This window comes from Panthera onca, chromosome B1, assembly GCF_046562875.1.
Source record: "Panthera onca isolate mPanOnc1 chromosome B1, mPanOnc1 haplotype 2, whole genome shotgun sequence".
Lineage (NCBI taxonomy): Eukaryota > Metazoa > Chordata > Mammalia > Carnivora > Felidae > Panthera > Panthera onca.
The window spans coordinates 3,523,916-3,543,398 of record NC_138342.1 but is presented as its reverse complement, the minus strand read 5'-3'; the positions used below and the strand labels follow the sequence as shown (position 1 = coordinate 3,543,398).

Here is a 19,483-nt window from a genome sequence, read left to right as displayed (position 1 = left end):
CCATGCTGCCTCCGCTCCAGCAGGGTCGGGCTACCCCGCGTCCCCCACCCTGCTGGGACCAGCCTGCCCCTCCTCTAGCCTTCCCCTCAGCAGGGCACTTCCGGCTGCCCCTCTCTTCTCCCAGCCGGCTGTGCCCCTGGGAGGGGCCTGGCTGACCCTCGCCTGCTCCTCCCACCCCCCACCACCCCGCCCCCCACCGGCCACTGGTGTGGGCTGACCCGGTGAGATTCAAGCCCCAGGCCTGCGCAGCCTGCCATGCCTGGGCCGGAGGGTGGGCCGCTTTTCTCTGGAGGACTGGGCTCCAAGGTGCATTTTTTTTTTTTTTAAGTAGGCTTCATGCCCAGCACGGAACCCAGCGTGGGGCTTGAACTCAGGACCTGGAGATCAAGACCTGAGCTGAGATCAAGAGTCGGATGCTCAACCAACTGAGCCACCCGGGTGCCCCTCACAGTACAGTTCTGCTCAATCCCACGGCTTAGCCTCCAAGAAGAGGGGCCCCTACTGCAGAGGGGAGTCCCGCTTAGGGGGGCCACACTCTGAAGTTTCAGCCCCTTAGCGGGAAGCCCCTTCTAGTGGCATCGTCGTACCATGGCACCATGGCCATCACGACATCCCTATTGCAACAGCATCATCGTCATTGTGACATCACCATTGTAACGACATCACCATCATCATGACATCATCAGCATGACATCATCATCATGAATCACCATCTCAATGACATCATCAGCATGACATCACCATCACGTCATCGTCACCGTGACATCACCATCACTGTGACACAGTCGTCATCATGACAATGGCTGCCACTGTGTGGGGAGTGCTTGCCTGTGCCAGGGGTCTCTGGAAACGCCCCACAGGCAGTCACATGACCTCGCCCAGAGCCCATGCCGTAGGGAAGAAACGGAAGCTATGCTGGGCAGAGTGACGAGGCTGTCAGGTGGCCTCAACGTCCTGCATCACCGTCAGTGTGTCCTTGCCCACCTCTCCCACCGCCACTCTGCTCCATGGTGGGTTCTAGAACATTCCAGGCTCTTTGCCACCCTAGGGCTTCAATCCTCCTCATCCTACAGGTCCCAGCTCAAATGTCCCCTCCTCCAGCAGGCCCTCCTAGGCTGCCCTAGCTGATCAGGCCCCGGCTGACCTCATGTGGCTTCCGGCTCCACGAGGGTGGGCACGGGCTTGTCTATGCAGCCTGGTCTCCCACTCTCTTCCAGGGACAATCCATGTTGGCCATGCATACTCCTGAATCTAAATCTATGTTCTCACGTCCCTGTCATACTGCCTCCCAGCTTCCTCTCCACTCCATCTGGGCTGGTTCCACCACCCTACCCTACTCTCCCCTGCCATTCCCTCCTCCCTCCCCATCCTCCACCCCTGCGATGGCCTGGCCTCCAAGGACTGCTCATGCTCGGACCCGGGAGGCCCTGCCTGGAGTCCCAGCTTCTGGTGCAGCCCCTCAGATGCACCCCACCCGTGAGTATCGCCATCAGTCTACATCAGTCTATCAGATTCTCACCAGACTGGTTGGATGGGTTTAAACAAAGGAGGTATTCTTAGCACAGGGTCCTTATTTTTCAGGCACATTCCCACTTGGGCTCTTACTGTTGGAGCAAAGTAAGGTGTGCATTTAGCCTCAAGGTCTGGTGGAGGCAGTCAAGAAACCACAAGACTCCCTTGCAAGGAGCCACTCCCTCCCCCACCCTGCCCCCCTCCCCGCGGACCTGAGTACTTGCAGATCCCAGAGGTGTTGAGTCAGGAGGACCCTCCAGTGACTCATCCAGCCTGTTGGAGGCCTTAAGAGCAAAACCAGAGGCTTCTCGGAGAAGGAATTTTGCCTCAGAGTGTCAAATCCCGCCTGGGACTCCAGGCTGCCCTACAGATTTCAGACCCTCCAGCCCCTGCCACAGCCACGTGAGCCAATTCCTGCAAACGTGCCCGTGTCTGTGTCTGTCTGGCTGCTCACCCCTTTATCTCCCACAGACTCCGTCTCTCTGGAGGACCTTGGCTGATATACTGCCCTCCCTAAGGAGCAGAACGTCCCTCGACGTGCGCTGGGGAGTCGGGGCACGGAAGAGAGGTTAGCAATTCATTCTCCGGACTGGAACCCAGGAAGACGGCACAGGGCACCAGCTCCTACGCCTCAGCCTGAATCCCAGCTCCGCCTGTCATGAGCGTGGCTGGGAAGTCCTCGAGCTGCCGGCCAGCCCCGGGACCTCCTCAGTGGCCACAGCATCGCGTGGTAAAAACCCAGTGGGCCAACGTGCCACGTGCTTGGAACAGCGCGATGCAGAGTCGGGCGGGAGAAGTACTTACTAAATAAACCAAACCCGATACATTCTCCAAAGCCCTACTTACTCCCAGCACGGGGCCTCAGGAAGGGGTTCCCGTTCTCCTCCTGGTGGCTGGGCCTCCGCTGACGCCCCCTCCCTTCACACACAGCCACCTTGCTTTTTCTGAAGTTCTTAGCCATCATTGTGTCGGCCACTCTGTAACCCTCGTTTCCACGAAAAGCGTATTCTAATCCATAGTCATCTATGTGGCTCAATCTCAGGTTGGAGAAGTGAGGTGATGTGGAAAAAATAACTGAGTCGTGCCCACCCTGCACCTGCCTGGGGCCTGTCCCCAGGAGGTGTTTAATGACTACCTCCGAACAACAGAATAAACGCTCAAACCAGCCAGCACGATCGGCACGGCCATGTCATTTGACAGGGGAGAAGTCAGGCTCAGGGTGATGAAGGAACCCGCCTGCGGTCACATAACTAGACATTACGGAGACTGAATTCACACCCAGGTCATCCCGACCCTGGGTGAGCTCTCTCTCCTCCAGGACGTGGAGACGGACGGACGAACGGGATGGTGATGTCATTCGGCAAGTGCCAGGCAGAGGTGTGCGGGGAGGGGTCTCAGGATACTTGAGTCTTTCCCAGGGACAGGCAAAGCTCCTTCCACTCAGACTGGAAGCTCCGGGAAGCGGACCCTTGGAGGGGCACCGCCAAATCAGGAAGGGCCCACGGTCCTCCCAGGCACGAGGCCCTCGGGTCCTGGGAACCAGGGGCCAGACCCTCTAGGACAGAGAGCCCTGGATCTCGGGAATGGCGTTCAGCCAGGCTTCAGACGGGTGTCCCTGGAAGTCTGCCCGCTGACCCCTGCCCTGCCCTCTGCGGGAGGGGTGGTGGGTCACACGGTTCATCTGACAGCACTTCCAGAGCCTGCATACGTCACCAACATTTATGGAGCACCTACTACATGCTGAGGGCAGCTACGTGGCACCTTTCGTTTTCCTGGGCTAAGCATCCTGAATTTCCCCCGGCCAAGCCTCGTAGTGTCCACCATCATCGGGGTCCGGTCTCACCGCGCTCCGAGTGGCCGCCACCCCCTCCCGACACCCTGGAGTCACGCCAGATACGCCCGTCACCCCACAGTGCACCTTCCATCACCCGGTCCTGCTCCCTCGACCTCCCGAATAGGGCCCACTTCTCAGAATGACACTGCCACCACCCTAACCAATATGCCAGCATGTCTTGCTTGGAGGACGCAGTCGTCTCCCAAACGGTCTCCCTGCATCCCCACAGCCAACCCAGGCCTCACAGAGCAGCCCCGCTGATGCTTTCAGTGACAAGCCTAATCAGGTGGTTCCCCCACCTAAAAGCCGTTGCTCTTAAAACTAAAATCCAAACTGCTTCCCATGGCCCAGGGCCCTGAACGGCCTGGCCCCACCCTTACCTTCACCCTGCTCAACTACAGCCACCTGAGTCTCCTTAAAGTTCTTGCTCAAAAAACCCTGCTTCCTCCTACCCCAGGGCCTTTGCACACACAGTCTGTGCTTCCTGGAATTCTCTTCCTATGTGCCTCCCTCACCTTACAGACACGCACACACCTCTACAGACACAACACTTACTACATCCGATTAACTTCTACCCATTTCCAAAGGCTCACAGGCCCACATTCCTTCCCGTTAAACCCCTTATCTTGGCGTATAATTACATATACTCATTTGGGTTATCGGTTGATTGATTCCGTCTCCCCGGTCAGACTGACTCTGGGAGGGCAGAGCTCAGGCCGGGTTTTGCGCGTCACACACATCCCAGGACCCAGCTCGGTGCCACATACTCACCGAACGCGTGAGAGAGTCAGCTGAGCACTCTGGCGGGAGGGGGCGAGAAGCTGGCAGAACAGTCCGCCTTCCAGAGACGGACCCTACAGAGATGTGCCAGGCTCGCCAGCTGTCCACCAGATTCACCCTCTCCTCTCGCTGGGCACCCAGCACGCCCAGCCTGCCTTGCGTGGCGCTTGGCCACGTGACCGAGCCACGGCTCGTGGGGGCGTGAGCAGAAGCCTGGCCCTTCGGACCCTCCCATGTGTGGATGTGGGACCATCATCCAGCCGTTTAAAAGGACGAGCAGATCTACGTCCACTGGCAGAGAAAACGTTCACGTCAAATTGAAAAGAAAAAAGCTGACCTCACACTGCGTCGACAGCGTGTACCTACTCATCACAAACAGGACTCGGCCGTCTCGGGGGTTTAAGCAAAAAGAGATTTCCGGAAACATGTCCACCACGGAGTTAATGGGAGTTATGACTCGTAGGGGGGATTTCCGTGTGATGTCTGCATTCTTCTTTGTATTTTTCTGAAGTTCTACAAGAGTTAGAAATTGTTCTTACGTTAAAAAAAAAAAAAAAAAGCTCGGGGCGCCTGGGTGGCTCAGTGGGTTAAGTGTCCGACTTCGGCTCAGGTCCTGATCTCCTGGTTTTCGGGTTTGAGCCCGCGTCGGGCTCTGTGCTGACAGCTCGGAGCCTGGAGCCTGCTTTGGATTCTGTGTGTGTCTCTCTCTGCCCCTCCCCTGCTCACTCTGTCTGTCTCTCCCTCTAAAATAAAATAAACATTAAAAAAAAAAAAAGAAAAAAAATACAGCTCCCTCCCCCGACATAAAAACATCAGGGTCCCCCGTGTCCTGCTGGGATGTGGCCCCTCCTACTCCACTCCCACTCACCTCCCAGCTCCGAGCCCCGAAGAATGTGGGACGAGCCCCACTTGTGGTAACAGTCCCAGTTTGCCTCCTGGCTGGGCTCAGACGGGGAAGAGAATGATTACAGAGATGCACCCTTGGATGTGCTCTTGGAGACTGGATGATTAAACTCAACACCAGTCCTCAGAGTTTGTTAAAAGGAAACATTTATAGCTATCAACCGCTATTTTGCCCCTTTCGTGCCATGTTTAATAAAAAGCAAAGGGAGGCGGGCGTCATTTACAGTGCACCCCAGTCCCAAGAGGGAAGCAGCTAGTCCTAACGCTGCTGAGCCAGGAGCCCCAGGCATCCTGTTCTGAGCTCCGCTCTGTGCTGAGGGCAACCAGCCCACAGGGCTTGGCCCTTTAAGGAGCAAAGACAGGCAGCAAACAGGAACCCTCCAGGCTGGGGACGTGACCGCACAATTAACAAGGACTCCACTCAGCAGGAGCCAGAGAGCGTGTCCCCTGCAGAGAAAGTGGGGATTGTTAAACGTGAGCCCCTTGCGGAGGCTGCCCGGGACCCTGTCTTCCCCACAGCAGGCACCCCCACGGCGTGAGATGGCCCTCCCGCATTTGCAGCTTTTGCCTGTGCTCTCCGAGGGCCCCCACGTCCCGGGAGCCGCACCGGGGACTGGGGGCTCCGCGGCTCCCCTCCCCTGGACTCACACACCAGCTCCCAGCTGGCCGCCCCTGACCCCACGGGCCACCTGAGCTTATCCCCACAGGTCAGAACTTTCTACACATCTTTGCTTTGCTGTGGGGTAAGGTCCAAATGTCCTGATAGATGGACAGTCTCCTGAGAGAGGAGCTCGTGTGTCATTTGGCTTTGTGGTCCTTTGCCCGGCACGATGCCCCGGTGTCCTGGATGACGGCAGGATTTGGTGGGTTCGCCGCGCTGCCCGACTGCGGCGTCCGTGGGCTCGCCGGGCCGCGCTGTCCCCTCCTCCCCGGCCTCGGCTCCCCGCCTCTCTGCAGGCGTCTGGCCCTAAGCTGAAGTACCAAGTCCCAGAGCTCGGAGCTGTCCCCCTGCTCCAGGGCCGGCGGCCAAGCCTGGCCAGAGGGGACATCACAGTCCCCCGGACAAGCTGGTTGATTCAGGGTGGTCAGATCACCCGCCCAGAGGCGGAGATGAGGCTAGGACTTTGGAGAGAGAGGGAGAGAGAGAAGGAAGGAGAGGGGGGATGGAGCACACTGACCTCTTCTCTGCAGACTCTGAGCCTGGGAGAGGTGAGGTCAAAGTCGGTCTAGCGGCCAGGACACAGGAAATACGGCCAAGAGACTGCAGGAGAGACGCTGGGCCCGAGATATGACTGAGCCACCCGGAAGGGACCCATCAATCCTATGAGCTGGTAACCCCCTTTCTGCCTGAGTCACGTGGGCAGGCTCTCGTCACTCGTAACAGAAAGCGTCGGCACGATGTGCCTCCCTGCAGGGCTGCAGCCACACCGCATCTGCGTAGCCCTCACCGCCACCACTATTCCCCCCTGCAAGCGATGCCGTTCCCTGGGCCCCGGGCAAGGAGCCCAGGGACCCAGGCGGAGGACAGCAGTGTCTTCATCGTCAAGGCTGTGCATGGAGGTCTGTGCCTCATCAGTCTCACCGAGAGGGCTCCCTTCTTACCCAGGGCACATCCTGTAGATCCCCCCTTGAAGCCTTTACTTGGGGTTCCCGGGCCCAGACCTATGTTCTCCCCTCTTTGCAGGTGAGAATCCCGTCCCTCCTTCAAGGGCCAGCTCAGTGTTTCCTGCTGAGGAGTGGACGTGTCCCCACTCCCCACCCAGCTCTCCCCGCCCGGCCTCCGTCCGTCCCATCTTGGGTGGCCACCTGGCCTTCTCCTGGCAGCCCGGCTGAGCCCGCGGGTGTCACTGGGTGCCCCCCGGCTGCGTCCGGGTCCCTACTACTCCCTCCCAGATGGGCCGTCTGGCGGGTCTGCACATACACTATGCCTGAGACGCTTCCGGGACCTACTCTGTGCCCAGCTCTGGGTCACCGATGGGGCAGGGGGCCCTGGGCCTTCAGGAGCCTCCAGACCCCACACTCCCAGCAAAACGGATGTTAACAGGCCACAAAACATCTGTGACAGGGCTCAGGAGGTGAAATTCACTGGATGGACGTTAATTACTTTGTAGGACAATCGTGGGGATTAAGCCGCTAGGGACCACGGCTCATAGCAAGGGCTCAGCAAAGATTATCTAAACACCTACTCCGTGCTGACATCCCGTTGCTTTTTTAAACCTACACCTGCTCCCCACAGACCGGCTTTTTGTTCTAGATCGGTGTGGACGTGGTCAAACGAGAGGCCGTGGATTACGACAGCCTTCTCAACACCAGTGCTTGGGGAAAAGACGGACACTACTGACTCAGCGCCCCTAGAAACAGCAGAGCCCTCTGCAAAGCCATCTCTTCGGGGGCACGCGCCCGCCGTCCTCCAGCCTTTCAGACAACGGGGGGCCCTGGCCCTGAGGCCGCGGCGGGAACGCGCGGGAGGGGGCCGAGTGTTGACAGCAGGGACAGGAGTGAGCCCAAGGGAGGAGCCCAAGATCCTTGGGACGGGAGGAGCCCAAGATCACCCAGCCGGAACGAACGTCCCGGCCGGAGACGCCCTCCTACCTCCAGTCTCGTGCGGTCCACATCTCTGGGCAGTTTCACGCGAATTCGGTTTGTGACAATGAGGGCGTCATAAGGGTAGATCTGTCGGGAGAAGAAACCACAGGTTCACCCCAGGAAGCGGGCGCGAGCTGGGACCGAAGAGCCGAGCCGAAGGCCAACGCGAAGATACATACTTGTGTCTGCATCTGACATACACATTTCATAGGAAAGCACAACAAAAGGAACTTTTAACCTGGGCAGGTGCGGCCTGGCACGAAGCGGTCGGCGTGGCAGCGGGCGGCCCCTCTTACCTTGTATTCTGTAAGAGAAGGAGCAGAGACCACAGGTGGTGGTTTAGGAAGCGTGGGAACTCATCCCAAAGGTGGGAGCAGCCTCCCATCCTGGGGACCCCCCTCCCCGCCCCCTGCAGTCGGCTGCGCATGCCCGCCTCCCACCCCCGGCGGCCTGCACTCAGGGCTCTAGTCCCCCAGGGAGCAGATTCTCCAGAGGGAAACCGAGAGCAGGAGGCATGGTCAGGAGGCTGGAGGCCAGACTGGGAGCCGGACGCAGTGCTGTGTTCCTCGGACGTGGTTCTGTCTGCCTGGCGGTCCGGGCCACCCTGAGAAAGCTGCCTGCCTCGATTCACCCACCTGCGGAGCGGGCATTCCGGGGTAGACGTCTTGGGGGCACTGCTTACCTTCCTACCCCCTAGGTCCTCCTGTTAGACTACTGAGTTCCGTACGCTTTTTTAAAGGCTTTTCCACCAGAGTAAAATCGTCATGTCAAAGAACAAACTCGTATGGATGGGAGGGCCTCGGGGACCATGCAGAACCCACAGAAAGCAGACCTGGGCCACAAGCTGGTCTTGAGAGGGAGGCCCCGACAAGGGCCTGGGTGACAGGGGTCGGTCCCCAAATTTCCCGGCATGCCATGCGACATCCTGACGTGCCAGCTCTGAGCCCGGGAGCTTGGAGAGCCACGTGGAGGGGGCCGGCTGTGACACCCCATCGCTCCTCTGTCTGTTGTGAACCCGCCCCTGAGGGCACGCTCCCTGTCTTTCTTGGGGTGACAGGGGTGAGCGGCATGGCCCTGCGCGGGATGGGCTCCAACTTAGCAGAGCCCCCGGTCAGGCACCTGCCATATGAACAGGGTCACTCTAGGAACAGCAGCCTCCCAGGTTTGAATGCTAGGAGGCCACACAGCCAGCAAGGGTGGGAGGCAGGAGGTGACCCGAATCCATCCGGCTCAGACCCCAGAGGCTTTTTGCTGTGACTTCCTCCCTTACTGCCACGAAATTTGCCAGTGGGTGTTTGGCTTGTCCTCGGTGCTGGTACAGGAGGGTTAGTCCAACACAGATCTCTCTCCCCAAGGGACCAGAGCGACAAACATATCAGGACAGGGTCGGCTGTTCTCAAGGATGCAGAGAAGGGAGGGCCTGAGGTAGGGGAGCGGGGCATCTGAGGTGGGAGAGAAGAGAACCAGGGGAGCAGGAGAGGGAGCACCAGGAGCGAGGGGAGCCCCTCAAGTAGGAGCGGGAGCACTATGAGTCAGGGGAGCACCTTCGGTAACCTGAGAATGGAGGTAAAGTGCTCCTTGCGTGGACACGCGCCCTCCCTGATCCGCCCACCGCACGATGCTCAGAGCCTTTTGCCAGCTGGCCCTGGAGGGGCCCGGGTCAGGATGACACTCATGGAACCGTGTAAGTGACCCCTGCCCCAGCCAGGGACCCACGGGGGTCCCCGCGTCTTGTACCTCGCGTGCCCCAGCTGGCATCCGGGTCTGCTCCACAAGGGGCCAGATTGGCGTTCTGGAAGAGAAAGAGAGAGGGCGGCAGGAGGCAGGTTGTAGGGGCGGGTGGCCGCGCCTTGGTGGTGCTGGCCCAGGTGGGAGGAGGGCGGGCAGCCAGGAGCCCCCGGTGCCACGGCTCCAGAAGGTCCTCCCGCCCCTTCCAGGCCTGCGCGGACCCTGCCTGGCCCGGCTCTCCTGCCGCCCTTCAAGCCGTGCCCGCGCACCTGCTCTCGGGGCCCCGCACAGCACGGAGACCGGACCCCGAGGGCCCCAGCGCTCCCGCGTGCCGGGCCGGCACAGCCCCTGGACGGAGCCCTGCGTGGGGCACTCAGGTGGTGACATTCGGAAAACACGGGCCGCCCTCCCTGCTTCGCGGCATTCATCGGCAAGCTGGCATTTCGGTGCATCACGACCACGTAAAGCCCACCTGAAAAACTCATCCTGCAACGGCCGAGGAGGGCCCGGGCCCGCAAAGCGGGTGCCGAGCCCCTGAATCTCTACCCCCGCCTCCTGCGCCTGGTGTGAGCCCCGCCAGTCGGGCTCAGCCGCTCGAAGGACACCGCTTCCTCAGGCCCAGCGCCTACACGGGGTCTGACACGGGCTGGGTGCTCGCGGCCGGCGCTTCCGGAATTGGGTGCAGGGGTTGACCTTCAAGGTGACCGCTTCGCCCCGGACTGCGCCACGGGGAGAGCGCCTTCGGTGCCGCTTCCTGCCGCGGACAAGCGGCGGTCGAGGGGCAGGCGCAGTCCCGGGGAGTGTGGGGGCAGAGACCAGCCCGGAGAGCCCCCAGCCCACGGTCCTGCAGCCCAACAGGGGAAACAGGGGTGGTGAGTCAGGCGGGCACAAGTGGGGGCCTGGGGCCAGTCTCCGTGGAAACGGTTGGCGTTTTGTTCACCACGAATTCATTTGGATTTTAAAAGGCACTGCATCAGGGGCGCCTGGATGGCTCGCTCGGTCGAGCCTCTGCCTCTTGATCTCAGCTCGGGTCGTGACGGGAGTGGTTCGCGGGTTCGAGCCCCGTGTCAGGCCCTAGCGCTAACAGACCGGAGCCTGCTTGGGATTCTCTCTCTCTCTGCCCCTCCCCTGCAGGCGCTCTCTCAATAAACAAACAAACAAATAAATAACATCTGTGATCAATCACTATTTAAAAAAAAAAAAGAAGGCATCGCATTGGACCATTATTTACTTTGATGACCGAGCCTTTGGGCAGGTGCCTCACTGGCCTCACGACCCTGAGCCAGGTGCGTTCGCCTCCACTCCCTTTTACGACCATCACAGAATAGTTCTCCTTGGGGGTTTTTCCTGAGACGTTTTCTCAGGACACCAGGAAGCACCCCCAGGGGGCGCCTGTCTGGCTGGGGAACCTCTTCCCGCATAACGCAAGGCAAACCTGCGTCTGTTGCCTTCGCCCGGCTGGCCTGTGGTGCAGAAGAGAAATGCCTCCCCCTAGTGCCCACTGCCCTGCATCACAGGCCCCCGCCGCCGACCTGGGCAGTTAGAGCCCCCTTTCTTAGCAGCAAAAGCGCCCTGTGGTCTGCCAGGCTCTGAGACCAGACAGAGACTCCCAGGAGAGAGGGGTGGAGGGCCGGGGGCCGCGGATCAGTCCACAGCAGGGGAAGAGCGGTCTCCCCGTGGTCCTCCAAGCGTCTGAGATCTTCAAGACCTCCCTGGTGCGAGGGAGTCTCGTGGTTACTCCTCCAGAGACGGGGTGGCCAGGGGAGCCCCGGGAACGCGATGCCAATAGGCACGTCCCTGGCTGATCCCCCTACGGGTCTCAACAGAGGCCCCAGGGAATTTAAAGGCAACCAGTTAGTAACCCCTCCCGCTGGCTGGAGTCTCCGTGCGCCAGCCGCCCTCCAGATACATCCCACAATCTTTGCCGCCAACCCGGGAGACGGGTACCATCATGTCACGTTATGGACGAGGCTCAGAGAGGTCAAGCAACGAGCCCGAGGTCCTACAGCGAATCCACAGAACTGCGACCGTTTCAACCCACGTCTTTCACTTCTCAAACATCAGACCGCAACTGTTAGCAGTAGGAAAGGAACGGTGGCCGGTCACCGTGTCAACAGCCGGAACGTGTCAACAGCCACCCGTGTGGGAGCAAGAAAGGGCAGGGGGCTTCTGCCTTGATGACGACTCCCTGTGGGAACCGTGCCGTGGCGCGCACAGAGGAGAAGACGCCACCTGCTTGAACGGTCGCGGGTCCTCACGACGCCCTTGAGAGGCAAGGGTGGTGTTTTCAAAGACCAGGAAGGAGAGCCTCAGGAAACGCGAGCGGGTGGCCCGAAAACGCGCCCGGAGCCGGTGGCAGAGCTGGGGGCCAACCGAGGGCTGACCGCGGTACGTGTGCTTTCCAGGATCACGGCTGGAAAACCTGAGACTTCTTCGCCGAGGTTTTCCTTGTACACAGACGTTTTGGCACACGCTTGATGGACACGTGGAAGCCTGATTCGAAAGACACGCTTTCCCCCATAGACCCCCTAGGCTGCTTGCCGTCCGCACTGTTCGCTTGTGCCGTTCGCTTCCCGTGCCTTTTTGGTTCGACGGATCCACACGTCTGATCTCAAAAGCCATGTTCCAATCGCCTGCCGCCCTGTATTCTATCCGGGTCTCCGGCACTGCCGGGTGGCACGGGGCATTTTCACGTACGAAGGCAATACCTGCCCGACACCCGGTGTCCTCACAAACTAGCGTCCCCTCTGCCTGCTGTTACTACAACGTGACAGCCTCTGCCTTCTAGTCGGAGAATTCAGTTACGCTCCTCGTTGCCATCAGGTGGCCGGCGGTCGTTCTCCTAATAGCAGACCAGGCGGCACAGTGGGAGCCACGCTGCCAGCCACAGGAATGGCCACCAGTGGCCACTGCTCTGGTCCTTCCACGGAGGTGACCAGCTACCACAGGTAGGCTGTGTGGCAGGCTGGTTATCAGGGTATTTTAATGAGCCTTGGGACACGGGGTGGTGACCCCTTGTGACAAATCCCTCTCAGAGCAAGAGCTAGAAACCTCCGTCTCCCCCTGATGAACTTGAGTTCCTTCTTCCCGCCAGATGAGAACTACACAGCCAGTCCCGTTTGCCTCTTTGCCCTGGCCGCTGAAAAGCTCAGAGCTAAGCTTCAGCAGTTTTGCTCATACCAGGCTCTTCTGTTTCTTGTATAATCCTGGTACGTAATTTCTTCCATACTTTTCTCCTCTGCTCCCTTGTGGTTAGTGGTCATGGGTTTTTGGTCTGAGTGCACCTGTGCTTTGGAGCCCCTGCTCTCACTAGCTCTAGGAGAGGGAATGAACATTGCATCCATGCTGGGGCGTCTGGATCCCAGCTCTTTTGCGGGGGGGGGGGGGGGTGGGCGTGTGACACCACAGCCTTCTCTGCAGGTGCTGGGGCATCAATCCGGCTCATTCCAGCGTGTACCAAGGAGGGCATCTCCCCAGAGGATGCACGGCCCAGGCACTGATGAAGCAAGACCAGAGTGCGGAGAATTCCTCTCTTAACGAGGGCAAGTCCCAGGACTTGGCTTGGGGGGTGGGGCACCTTGGCATGGCCTAGCCTGTGACCACCGCCCTCGTAGGCCCCCGAGCCACACAAGAGCTGTTCCACGTGTGCGGAGAACGTTCTGGGATGGTTTCCCCACCACCTTCAGGACGCCTAACCCCGAGCCCGAGGGTTTACATCTCCCGCCCACCCCGTGCCCTCCCCGCCGTCCACTGAGGATGAAGGCTGGAGAAATCCTTAGAAGGAAATTCAGGGAAGCATGCCGCATGCGTGCGCCCTGACTCGGCCCCTTCCAGAACGCGGGTGCGGTTAGTGGCAAGAGGGGGTTCGCTAGAGTCAAACCATGCAGAGGTGCCTGGGCCCAGGACAGACACAGCAGCAGGTGGGGCAGAGCCTGAGAAGGACAGAGAAGGCGGAGAAAACGCCCGAGGCATCCCTGTTCTTGGATCGTCCCGGCAGAGTCTGGGACCCTGGATGTGAGGTCTGCCCTGGGGGACCGGGGGAGGCTGTCCCCAGCATTATGCACTTACTGCCAAGACCACTGCGGGGTATCACAGGGGGTGACTTCTGAGCGGCTTCTCTTGCGGAACGACTTGCCTCGGTTTTAGACAAACGTCCTCAGACAACAGAGGCTGCCCGACCGCGGGTCTCCTGGGGCTATTGCCGGGGGGGCGGGGGGGGGGGGCTCTGGTTCCATCACACCTGCCCCACCCCAGTCCTCACTGGGGACTAGTGAAGCCACAGAAACAGCAACAAAAATGAGCCCAGACCTCCCGTGGGGACAAGGCAGGTGCCAAACTACCCGGGCTCACGTTCCCATGTCCCAAGACTGGGAAAACCGGACGAGGAGGTCAAACCAGCCTTTAGCTGGGGGGTGGCCAGAGAAGCCAAGGACACGGTGTGGGAGCCGATAATGATCACAGGTGGAAGCGGCACCATTAGGGACGATAACGGGGATAACAGTCACAGATGTTAATGACACCACGAGCGGTGACGGTCCTGATGGTCACGACACCCCAGGAACGGACGTAGGTCCTCGGTTCACGTTGCTCGTGAGCCAGCCGACCCTTTAAGGTCCTTAATAGGCTCTGGGTCACAGAAGAAGGACGTGGGCCAGGAGGGGCCTCAGAGGATCTGAATACTCTGGGTGGCCCCTGTCTCCCCCTGCCCCCACACACTGAGGTCTCCTTGGGAGCCGGGGGCCGGGTTCAGAGGAGAGGGGGGGTGTCCCAGTTCTGGTCTGGCCTTGGTCTGCAGGGGGGACAGCAGGGCCCCTGGGGACAGCAGGCAAGAGGTGGTGGGCGAGCGGGGTCCCCGGGCCCCTCCTTCTGGCCGTGTGGGCCCCGCGCTCAGGCTCACGGCGGGTGACGGTTAGTGCACCGCGAGCCAGGGAGGGGTCGAGTACCTACCCGGTGGTCCAGGCCATTCTTTCCGTGTCCTGGGAGAGGGTCAGATTTGGAATAGGGGGATCCTGAAACAGACACAGCACAGCTCTGTCACGCACGCACGCAGGCTCGGCCAGGCAGGGGAGGAAAGGCTCAGCCCCGGCCGGCGGGGCTGGGTGGTGACACCCAGAAAGGCCCCTGAAGGTCACGCCCCACCCGCCTCAGTCGTGGCCTCTGTCTCCAGGGCGCTGACTGAGGAGGAAGCCAGCAAGGGCGTGATGTCCCTGAGCCCGCCTAGGACCCCAGGGACACCCTGGGGCCCAGCCCTGGTCCCGGTGGGCACCTGTGTTCTCTGATGGCCTCAGGCCTTGGTGCCACCGGTCCCCCAGGCCGCGCTCTTCGCCTGGTGGACCCGGCGAGCTGGGGACAGAGTCAGGACCCTTGTGCAGGGTAGGGCTGTGCCCTCCTGTCCCAGAGGCCGCACACGGAGGCCTGCCACCAGCAGAAGGTGGCAGGAAAACTATTTTATTTTTTAAAAGACCTTAAGCTGTTTGCAGTTGTGGGGGGGGGGGGTCCCATTAAAAGCCTCATGTCCAGCTTCTCTTGAAGCAGAAAAGGGCTGGCCTGAGACCGTGGGACCCCCACACCTGCTCCACCTCCATGGCTCACGGCCCCGGCTGCCCTGCGTGGGCCCCGGGGTCTGAGATCTCCCAGTTACGCCCCTGCAGCACGTGCCCGGCGAGGGCAGCGCGGAGGCTCTCTGCGACGTCCTTCTGGCCGAGAGGGGAGTGTGGGATGCGTCCTGAAGGCGAGGACGGGTGGCAGAGCCGGGCCACCCCCACTCTGGGGGAGCACCTTCAGGAGGCTTGTCCCCGGTCCCTGCGGGCCCTTAACGCTCAGGGACCACGTCTGCTCCACCCGGGGGTCCTGGCTCCCAGCACCGGGCCGGGACCCAGCAGCCCAGGCAGCAACGTACCCCGGGAGCCTCCAGGCTGCTGGGCCCGGCAGGGGGCGGAGCACGTCTCTGTGTCCACAAGGCCGTGTGCACGCCGGCCCAAGGGCGGAGGACAGGGCCTCGGATGAGCTGGGTGCCGCGCGCAGAACTGCCCACCCACCCACTCCAGGACGGCCCTGCTCTGAGCAAAGGACGCTTATCCAGATGCCCTCGTCTCTGGGAGTCCTCGCCGAGTCTGTGAGGACAAAGGAGACATTCTGCGTGCACGTGGACACAGGCAAGCCTGTAGGCGATGCCTCAGCTGGGGAACCGGTCTTGGGGACTTGTTTGCTCCCGGGTGGCCCGTGGGAAGGCCCTGGATGCGGGTCGGAAAGGGCCTTTTGCCACATCGAGGGCAGGGTTCTCAAGCTTCCTTGAGCAAAGGCGCCCTCTCGCCACGCGAGATTTTACACACAAAACAGGAGGAAGGGGAGACAGAAGTGGGGTGAGGGGCGAGGGGCCAGCCCCACTCTTGCCGTCCCTCTTCCTCCCAGCCTCTCTCAGGCCTCCTCCAGGTCCTCAACTAGCTTCCCATTCTACAGAAGGCGAATCGAGGCTCAGAGATCGCGGAGGTGGGGGGGGGGGTGGGGGGCTGCCCGAGGGCGCCCAGCCCCGTGATGCAAATGAGGCCTCCCGACTCACAGTCCTGGGGTCCCTCCTAATTTACACACAGAGTCAGGCACACTTGGGGACGTGGGGCTGTCCGGTCGAGGATCTGAGGGACCCTCCGCCGAGACACAGGAGGCCCTCATCAGCCGAAGATGCTGGGGCAGTGGTTCTCAAAGTGGGGTCCCTGACCAGCGGCATCGGCTTACCTAGAACTGGTGAGAAAGGCAAGTTCTCAGGCCCCGCCCCCGACCTCCTGCATCAGAATCCAGGGCTGCGGTCCCGTGAGCTGGGTTTTCACCAGCCCTCCGGGGCGTCGTGACGGGCACTATGGTTCGGGAAGCACGGCTTTAGGGCCTCAAGAACAGCAATGCCCTCACCTCCAGCCGTCACCTGGAGGCACTGCCGTCACATGGACGGCTGTTACAATGTCCCCTGTTCAGACCGCCACGTGCCAGCCTCTGTTTTTTACTGCTTCTCGTGCAGAGACCCTACTCCCCAGAGGCCACCCTGTTCTCCTTTTTAGTGACACCTGTCACAGCTATTTCTTCCACCTACCTTGAGCGTCCATATCCGATAACGTGAGAAATTTCGCTTCACCGGGATTCAAACAGGATTTCAGACACTCATGAAAAGAATAGCCAATCACGTCTGCCCCATCTTTTGCGTGTTCCGATGGGCTTTCTGTTCAGAAGCTCCAACGCTCTCTTAGCATTTCCTTTCTGCCTGGACCACTTCCGCCCACAATTCTTGAAAGAACGTCTGCTGGTGAAAACTTCTTACTTTTCCTTTGAGAATTTCTGCATTTCCCATTCATTCCCGAAGGATGTGCTCCCCCAATATGGAATTCACGCGGACTAGCAACTTTCTTTCGGCCCCCGTGGTTTCTGATGAGAAATGCTTGCCTCCAGACCGGCGTTTCCCTACAGGGAGTCTGTCTTCTGTTAGCAACTTTCTTTCGGCCCCCGTGGTTTCTGATGAGAAATGCTTGCCTCCAGACCGGCGTTTCCCTACAGGGAGTCTGTCTTCTGTCTCGGCTGCTTTCAGGATTTTCGGCCCTCTGTCTTTAGATTTTAGAAGTTCAATTGTGATCGGTTCTGGAGTGAATTACCTTGGACTCATCCCACTTGGGGTTCACGCAGTTTCTGGAACCTGTGGGTTTATGTCTTTTGCCACATCTGGTAAGTGTTCGGCCACATCCTTGAGTACTTTTTCAAACCCACTGTCTTCTCTCTTTCTGGGACTCCAATGCTACAGATATTGCCCCGCAGGTCTCCGAGGCCCCGTTCGTTTATTTCCTGCTGTTTTCTCTCTGTTGTGCCGACCGGGTCCCTTCTGCTGTTCCATCTACGGGACCACTAGCTTTCCGCTGTCATGTTCTGCTGCTGTGTTATCGAATCCACACGATGATTTTTAAATTTTGATTATTTTCTTTTTCATTTCTATCATTCCCGTTTGGCTCTTTTTTAAATTTTTGGTTGTTTCCGGAGTATCTGTGCTTGCTTGTTGAAGTGTTCTTCTGATTGCTGGCACTCAAGGTCCTTGTCTGGGAACCCCAACATCCGGTTCCTTTTTTAAATATTTATGTGTGTGTGTGAGTGAGAGAGAGAAAGAGAGCGAGCGAGCAGGAAGGTGCAGAGAGAGGGGGACAGAGGATCCAAAGCAGGCTCCGTGCTGACAGCAGAAAGCCCAACACGGGGCTCAACCTTGCGAACCATGAGGTCATGACGTGAGCCGAAGTGGGAGGACCGATGGACTGAGCCACCAGGCGCCCCAACATCCAGTCCTTCTCCACGTCGTGTTTGTTGCTTGTTTTTACCCAAATTGTTATCTTCATGGCTCTCGGGGTAGTCCTCTATCGTTTCCCAGACATCTGAGACTTTGCGTCGGAGGACGAGGACGCCGGGTCCCAGGAAAACCCCCCACTGAGGCCGCTGCCACCTGGTTGGGTTTGGCAGATGGGGTTTGTGGGGGATGCGGCTTCGAGGACAAGCCGGTTTTCAGAACATTTGTCAAAGGGCCCTGGCGACCGGCCGAGTCCAGCCGGTGCCCGTCGGCACTGCCTGCGGGGGCGAGATGCGCTTCCCTGGTGGCTCCGTGCCCCGAGGTGGGGGTGGGAGATGCCAGCCGTGGTGGAGAGGGCCTCCCAGGCCCACCCTCCAGGCTGCCAGGAGCCAGCGGGCCTCCCGCTTCACATCTGGTGTGGCCAGGGGAGCGAGACGTCTACCTGGCCCCTGGTGCCACTGCATGGGAGGTGGGAGACGTGGGTTCCGTGTTTTCCCTCGAGTCCTGGGGTCCAGCCCACCTCCTCTTTCCACCCTTGAGAGTTCTGTGATCTGTCTGCTGTATTGTTTCGGGGGGAGGGGTGGGGTTTGGCTATACGTAGTGGGGACCAGCAGGGATAGCAGGGGAGGGTCCACTCTCTCCCCCCCAGGCTGCCATGCAGACCCGTCAAACTTGGCCTCTCTGGGGCTGGGACCAGCAGCCATCAGTGGATTTTAGAGGTCCCAGGGACCCCACGTGCAGCTAGGGTTGAGAGCCACCAGTTTAAAAAGTCCCCACACACATTCAGAGACTTTACCTGACCCCCATAAGCCTTCCCATTACACATGGCCTCCCTTTACGGGTGAGGAAGCGGGAGCCTAGTGAGAACAAATGACCCCTAAAGGTCAAGGTCTGCTCACAGCGAGGGCACGGCAAGAGCCCGGGACTTCCGGCTTCAGGATCCAGTGATCCCTTCCGCTCCAGCAGCTCTGTCTGGTGTGGGTTTTGCGGGGCGGGGGGGGGGGGGACTTTCAGGCACCCGCGTGTCAGATGACACTGGGTGGCCAGAAGAGTGCCCGCTGTGTGTACTTGAGAGAAGGCAGGTCTACTGCCCCTGGGACGAGGCGGCAGCTGGGTCGTCGTCAGTCTCATCACCTCTGCAGGTGCTGGATACCCACCGGTCCCCGAGTCCTCGCCAAACGGGCTCCCCTGCCACCTCCTCTCAGAAGCCCACCGGTGTCAGCCTTGCCCCTGGCATCCTGCGGGACCGCTCTCAGGGCCCCGGTCTCCTCGGGTCTGGGCCTCTTCTGGGCTGGCTTCCGACCGGTTGGAGTATCCTCAAGGGGAGGATCTCGGAGGGGGGGGTGGCTGGTCCCGATGCAGCTGGAGAGCAGCTGAGAGCATCACAGCCTCCAGGCATTCTCGGAGCAAACCGACCAGTAAGGCGCTTCCCTGGGCAGACCTTTGTCAGCTCTGCCAGAACCACAACGGGTTTTCCACTGACGCGTGGCTCCGTGACTTTGCGGCTGTGTGGCCCTGCACAGGTTTGGGTCCTGCACCGGCTGGAACTGCCTTCCGCCCCGATTGACCGTGACTAGGAGGCCCGAAGACGGTCCAAGCTCCAGGCTTCAGAAGCCGGCGAGAGGGGGCCGCGGAAGGCTCACCGCGACCCGGGCCGCGGACTTGACCGCGCTCTGCCGAGACATCCCCCAAGGCTCAGGTCGCGGGATGCCGGGTGCCCACACGTCAGCCCCCAAAGCCCAGGTGCTTCCTCCCAGGACGACCGGATCATCCCCATTGACGAGGCCATTTTCAAAGCAGACAAGTTTGCTTTTGTGCCAAAGTCACAAGGC

The 19,483-nt window shown here is 60.1% G+C and overlaps 1 protein-coding gene and 1 long non-coding RNA gene across 21 annotated transcripts in view; one reads left to right on the top strand and one right to left on the bottom strand.

Annotated features, from left to right (window-relative positions):
- Positions 1-19,483, bottom strand: part of ABLIM2 (actin binding LIM protein family member 2) — a 143,064-nt gene that overhangs the window by 6,643 nt on the left and 116,938 nt on the right. For 17 of the 20 annotated variants that reach the window (XM_078446315.2, XM_078446313.1, XM_078446311.2 and 14 more), the window contains 2 exons: positions 9,353-9,407; positions 7,627-7,919 (listed from right to left, as the gene is read on the bottom strand). In XM_078446315.2, coding sequence (XP_078302441.1) covers positions 7,727-7,919; positions 9,353-9,407 — 248 coding nt within the window. In that variant the 3' untranslated portion in view covers positions 7,627-7,726. Of the gene's footprint in view, positions 1-7,621; positions 7,920-9,352; positions 9,408-14,290; positions 14,353-19,483 lie in introns of those variants that run through there. The other 3 variants (XM_078446332.2, XM_078446316.2, XM_078446324.2) reach the window with 3 other exon arrangements.
- Positions 606-2,684, top strand: LOC132692751 (uncharacterized). Its single transcript, XR_009616585.3, has 2 exons — positions 606-1,010; positions 1,984-2,684. It is a non-coding gene; the product is annotated as an uncharacterized LOC132692751 (long non-coding RNA).